Below are 6,727 nucleotides of genomic sequence, written 5' to 3' on the forward strand. Positions count from 1 at the left end.
CTTACAGTCCCCCACGCGTGCACCCCCTCATCACACTCCTGCTACAGCAGTAGTATGTTCAACCTTAGCCACTCGTTGCGGCTCACATGTAAACCAGAACAATAAAAAGGGAGGTAAATACCTGACCATCGTCAGCAGTTGAAGCAGCAGATCCAGTGGCGAAGTCGTTGGTGATGTTGCTTTTTGTCCAGCCGAACAGAACCGCTGCGCCTCCTTATTCTCCCTTCATTGAGCACCTTCTTCAGTGGTAGCAACGGCGAATGGGGTGGTCATAAGCAGACTATTCTTTGGTTAAACCGAGTTTTGTTTTTGTTTGCTCCAGAATTAATCCATTAACAATTTTTCTCACGTCATGTATTTTCACATTTTTCGTGCCTTGGGAATCGAATTAATTTCTTTGGGATCTTCCACTACTTCAATCCGTAGCAATAAAAACTGCATATATTTTATTTCCACTGTTTATCGATTTATTATAAATTTTGAAAATTTTACAAAGCACATTTTTCACATTTCTCGCATTAGATGCTTAGAAAACCTCTTTCATTTATTTAGACAACAAAAAAAATTACTGTTTTTCCATTCATTTGGTTTTTCCTTTGTTCCAGTTATGTTTTTCGTTAATGCTATAAGAGCTTTTATATGTAGAACAAAAGGTTCACTTATTGCTGTTAGTTGTATTTAAGTGTATGTATATTTAACTTATTTATGTGTCTATATGTATATGTATGTAATATTTTTTTCTTTCATCGCGTACTTAGGTAATTCATTTTATGGCTGAATAATGGTTACAAAAGCCATCTAACGGTTGCACTACTTATACACATCCACACATATCATTTTTTCTCTTTTTTCCTTTTTTTTCTATAAGGACTTCCAACCGAAAGCGGTACTTTCAACTGAACCGGTATGCATGACAACCGCTTATCGATTGCGAAACCAAACGCACCATGTTAAATTGCCAATCCTAACATTTACTAGTTTTCATTTGTTTATTTTTTTATTCAAACAAAAAAGGTAGGGAATCTTCAAGTTTTTCTTTCTTTTTGAAAGTTTTCTTTAATACACGCCACTACTTTTTAACGTCACTTAACGCGTTTCTTTAGCCTTCTGATCGTTGTTGTTTCGTTCACCCTTTGTAAATGGATTACCCGTACAAGAAGAAATCTAACTAACTCAGCTTTTTTGGTTTAAAATATTTTTCGGATTCAACTTTCGTTTCAATTTCCCTTTATTCCGTGCACAAATGTCTTAATGTTCCTGCTTTAATTGTGAATTCCGATTTTTGTCGATTCCACCATAGACTTTTAACGCGTTTTACAAAAATATAATAATTTTCGTTTTGAAAAACTTCCATTTGTGTTGCCTTTAAGGTTTAGAAATGTTATATCATCAAAATTTGTGCAACACTTTCACTTCTTTTCATCGTAATTATTTATATAAAAAACTTGTTCATATCCATAGTAATATTGGTGTATGTTTTACTAGTAGACTTTGATCACTTTTTTTTTCAATGTTAACAACTTTGCATTCATTACTACTCGACTCCTCTCCTGCAGATCAAAAAACTGACCCACTAACCTCAGACAAAACAATCAACACAAAACCTACTCTTTTTGCAAGATTTCTTCTTTTCGGCCGGCGTTTCTCAAGGAGTGAAAGATTTAATGAAAAGCATAAATTGTGGACCTTAAGGTTATCACTAAATTGACGCTAGCTTAGAGCGTTGTACTTCAACATTTCAACCCAAAAATCACCTTAACTGCATTCTGAACATCAAGAAGCGTAATATTAAGTCGCAGGACTTCTCTAAAGCTAACACGCAGTTATTGAAACGTCTCTTCACGTGCCGTCGTTGTGGACTACTGTTGTGAACATGGCAAAAAAATCCCGTCAGGTAATGCATGTTTCACATAATTTTGGTATTTTCAACTCCGGCAATCTTAGTCCGCGACAAGTGTTTATTGTCCAGCGCCCGTTTATTAATCGTCTTCTGTAACATGTCAGTCTCACACTTAGCAGGTGTGTTCATCCGTTACGACTACAGTCCGTCCTCCCATGATACAATTTCCTTTATCTATCATAACATCATATATCTCTTCCTTCAACTCCAAACTCTAAAACTATTTCTCCGCGCTGGTACATCTTTTTCTCCACACCACGCCATCTTTCCTTCTTTGCTTTTTTATTCCTACCAAATATAATTTCGCTAATAGACACGGTTCGTTTAGTTTAATTTTTCATTTCACTTTCTACAGCTTTTTTTGATCAAAAATCTTCACAAATTCACATGAATGCTTATATAGTATGGTTTAGATTTTAGTTTTTACAACTTTTAAAAATTATTTTATGAAATTCCCTGAATAAAATGTGTAAAACATATCTCACTTTTTCGTCATTTTTCCTGCGTTCCCCCTTTTTTGTTTCTCTGCTTGGTAAAAACAAGAAAAGAAATGTCCCGAAAGCCCCTCTAAATTCTCCCGAACGTCAAGCATGCTTTTCATGGGTGACATAAATAATTCCCATACCAGAAGAAGAAGAAGAATGAATGAATGCGAAAACCATCGTGGTGGTTACGCGAGATTCGGCCCTCGCCGAATATAACTTTTTTACTTGTTTTTAAGTGTTTACTCTACATATTTACTCTACAAGGGAAGAACAAATACTTTTCGTCCGGCTTGATCGGATAATTAGTTATCTTTTTTATACTGGACGTTATCTGCGGGGATACTTGCAATTGCTTACTTAAAATAAACACCTGCTTTAGGATTCATTACGAAAGGATTAGGATTTGTCCGTTTCGCTATAGGAAAATATAACTTCCGTTGTTGTTTATAACGATTACGATGTAATATTGTATTCATTATCAATGCAATGATTAAAATAATATTCAATTCCATCCTTATCCGCCTGAGTTGCCGAAGGCGAGGAATCTTGATTAGCAAGTCAATGGTCGTGGGTTCTCGAATCTCAAGTGCGGTAGAGTTTTTACTAAAAGCCGATAGCCTTAAATATGCTTAGTGCTTTTAAGAGTTTAGTCTTAGAATTTATTTCTCCGGCGAAATTAATAATAATAATAATAATTCCATCCTTGAAACGTTTGGCCTTAATTAGGAGCTTGGAATGAATACAGTGGCACAATTGAAATAAATGATCATAAAATATAACTGTGAACTTGACTGCATTATAAAATTAAAATAAGTACAGAAGTGATGGCGACATGAATTATGCCAACTTACAAAAAACATCTCGAAGATAATGTTGCTAATAGGATATCAAAATGAATTGAGTTCTTTGTACTATAAATGACAAAGTTTCAAAATTTCATATAAAAGTTTATAATGGCGCCTTTAATTAAAGTGATATACTTATTCGTTTTCTACGCACGACATATATTTGGGCTATGCAGATGCAAATATATATATTCTTCTTTTTTTTTCTCTTTTTAGAAATTCTTCGAGTGGCAAACGTTACTTAAGTAATGATTGCATTGGTATTTATAGACGGTACCAATTGCGTAATGAACAGGTTCGTGATAATGATGAAAGTTAAAATAAACGACAAGAGATTCGAATAAATTTACTTTCTGTGGCGGAGTTGAAAAGCTAAAAGGAAAGGCTAAGTATACTTAGCCTAATCCACACACATACGCACACACACGCATATCTTAAATGAAATGCCTATATCAACATCAATGGCCCTTATACGGAACAAAATATAGTTATATATATTTTAGTCTTCAGATTTTTCGATTTCGTCTTACTAAGACAAGTTGCCCTTATTATAGAAGCCGTAATACTGACGTTAAATAACCGTAACGGAACATACAACATTTTTTTTGCAATTTCTACAATATAGTTAATGAATTACGAATTTCTTCACGTAGACATGCCCTTATTCCAATGAAAATTTTCGTGCTTTGCAATGTTCTTATTATAACGCCACGGATTTCCAGGGACACATTAGTGTTACCGAATATATATAAATAATTGGTTGACAAAATTACCAATATTATCAAGTTTTCGGTTTCTAAAGAGAATGTGAGCTATGTTTTGAATAAATTAGCCAAGCAAGGAGCAATATTCATTAAACGTGTTAATATAGGCGGCAAAATGGGCTGCGAAGTTATATCATTGGAATCTAAAATACTGCTGGATCTCTACAAGAATTTCATTAATGACAATTTCGATCTCAATGAGGAGATGAAAAGGAAATATAAAAAACTGTGTAAGTTTTACTAATGTATAATATAAAAGTAAAAAGGAAATTGTATATGTATATATGTGAAAAGTTGAGCACGATTTGCTCGAAGACAGTGTAAGCAACAACAAGTCCATTGACAATGATGACAATGACGAGCAAAAAGATATGAATGCCAATAATGATTCAGACGATCTTATGATGCGTAAAAAATTTATTACAAAATTTATAGTTATTGAAGAATTTTGTTAAAATAACGTTTTACGTTACTAACGTTAGTAACGAAACCAAGCCCGCTAATCTCATTTATTGCTTATACCCTTTCTTTAGATATTGTTGCTTCGGCTTGGTTTGTCCTTCTGTCAGCCTTATTAATTTGGTGCAGGAAAACAAATCAACTTGCAAGTGCAGAAGCTACACCATTTCTGGTTTCTTCGCTTATTTGAGTAAATTGGGAGAGCTCTACCGTAACCTCGACGTCCGAGTTCCAGGTTTTGAAGAAATGAAATCCCCAATTTCGAAATCTTTTACTTTATGGTGTATGCAAATGTTGCGGAGCGCCGCGCAAACGGTTACGAATTTTCCCATTGTGCCTGCTCTTCCGATCTTCCATGAAAATGCGCCAACGACCTTAGAAATTGAATAGAGACTTAACTTATAGATTATATATAATAGTATAGCACACCTTTATATAAATCGATACATCTGTTCACAATGCTTCTGGCCTGAGGATGAATGTCGTTATATTTCCCTATTGGGTCGACTGCATTTTTATACGGCGTCATTAACCATGGTTCCAAAGGGTATCCGCTACCACCTGAAAGATTTTGAATAATACAGTTACGTAGTGCTTCACATTATCTTGCTGCCTACCAAGGAGCCAACCATTACTTTCATATTGTTGTTGTATAATTACCAGGCGTTCTTGAAAACTGAAAAAATATAATTTTTTTTTCAAATTTTTTACATCTTTTCCTAAATAATTTAATATTTTTCCTGCGTAATTTTATAAATGCTATTTATCTATTGCCTCTTGCTTGTAGTTTCCAAAGATTGTCATTTGGATGGAATTACAAAATTCGGAAACAACGTAGCGACACTTTTATAGTAAACAAATTTAATTCTTCACTTACTGTGATCCTTTTTACCTATATCACATAAATTAGTGGTCAGAGTTTTCTTTTCTGTCAAAAGTCGACGTTTATGCGATTCTTTATCCGTGTCTAAAAAGAGAGGATAAGATAGAATTTTATATCTGGCTTCAGCTGATAAGTAGACAGACAGAATATTTGTATTAATATTTCGATGAGTTTTCTGATGACCATTTTTCAATAATTAGCAAACGCAATGTCAAATTGCCCATCCTCTGGTGGTTATAACAAGTTCAGTGAAAAACTGAAAACACATTGTTCCAATACGCATGTGTATGCTTACAGCCGCTTTCGCTGATATTAATATTGAATTCACCGGCTGTTTCCATTCCTATTCGTTGCAATAACTTAGCTTCTGTGTCCGATAACGTGTATAACGGGTGAATCCATCAAATACAATTTGTCACCATTTTCGGATATCCATGGGAATTCACCCTTATAGAGCTAGAAGATTTTTTAAAAAATATATTAAATATTAATTGAATAAAAAGAAATAAATCATTATAGCGGACCCCGGTTCACCATTATATTCCCTACAGCAATCTACTGCTATTGATATTAAGACTTTTTATAATAAAGCGTGATAAGGGAGGTGGGTGGTCGAGAAAGCGGTTCGGTCCAAAACATTTTCAATGGGATTTATCCTTGGACAGAAAAATTTTTAAAATTTTTGTTTTGCTTCAGCTGCTTGCAAGTAAACTAATTTTGTTTGGAATTTTTTTTCGCTTTTATTTACAGCTTTTCTCTTTTATAAAATCAAGACGTGAACTATGTAACTTACGTTGGACTTCACAGATATGAGCAAGACTTTCCTACTCCTGTTGGGCATACATGTAGCAAAAAAACTCGAAAGTCGAAAATGAACATCACACATAACTAGTGCTTAGAATGGAAAAGCGATTCGTAGAATATCTTATGTCGGCTCTTATATTTTATGATGAAAGCACAAATCGTTTGTTATTGCGAGCGTAATGAGAACTAGTTTGCTTACGTCCGATGCGACGAATTAAGTATGACAGATGCCAATTGTGTTATTTATTACTCTGACTGGAATTTTGTTAAGGAAACTGATAAAGTTCTGAGGAATTATTCATCTTTTGTCGTTATAAATATTAATCAAAACCCTTACGTCATACCAATTGGATAAAAGCTTGACCACATAGTGCCATCGTGGCGCTTTCCTGAAGCCCTTTAAACTGATCTAGACATCTTTAAGAAACAAACACTCAACACAATCTTTTTCTCACCATGTTATATCAATTAATTTAGATTACGCTCAACTATCAAGTGGGGATGCCTATTATTGAGTAATGAAAGTGTAACGGAAAATTTTTAAGGGAACATTCAATTCCTTTGCGCCGTACAAACAATGGTCAATT

At 34.2% G+C, this 6,727-nt stretch overlaps 1 protein-coding gene across 1 annotated transcript; it reads right to left on the reverse strand.

Annotated features, from left to right (window-relative positions):
- Positions 1-4,555: 4,555 nt before the first annotated feature.
- LOC119642824 lies at positions 4,556-5,677 on the reverse strand. The gene is made up of 4 exons (XM_038042101.1): positions 5,632-5,677; positions 5,331-5,462; positions 4,883-5,014; positions 4,556-4,827 (listed from the first exon to the last, which is right to left on the reverse strand). Exons 1-4 carry the CDS (start codon positions 5,675-5,677, stop codon positions 4,730-4,732), a joined length of 408 nt encoding a protein of 135 aa, XP_037898029.1. The 3' UTR covers positions 4,556-4,729.
- Positions 5,678-6,727: the final 1,050 nt, after the last annotated feature.

This window comes from Glossina fuscipes, unplaced genomic scaffold, assembly GCF_014805625.2.
Source record: "Glossina fuscipes isolate IAEA_lab_2018 unplaced genomic scaffold, Yale_Gfus_2 262, whole genome shotgun sequence".
Classification (NCBI taxonomy): domain Eukaryota; kingdom Metazoa; phylum Arthropoda; class Insecta; order Diptera; family Glossinidae; genus Glossina; species Glossina fuscipes.

Coding starts and splice junctions, on each gene's coding strand:
- LOC119642824 (XM_038042101.1), bottom strand. CDS start 5,677: ATGGAAACAGCCGGTGAATTCAATATTAATATCAGCGAAAGCGGCT. Junction 5,015..5,330: donor TATAGGTAAAAAGGATCACA/GTAAGTGAAGAA, acceptor AAAATCTTTCAG/GTGGTAGCGGATACCCTTTG. Junction 4,828..4,882: donor ATGTATCGATTTATATAAAG/GTGTGCTATACT, acceptor TCAATTTCTAAG/GTCGTTGGCGCATTTTCATG.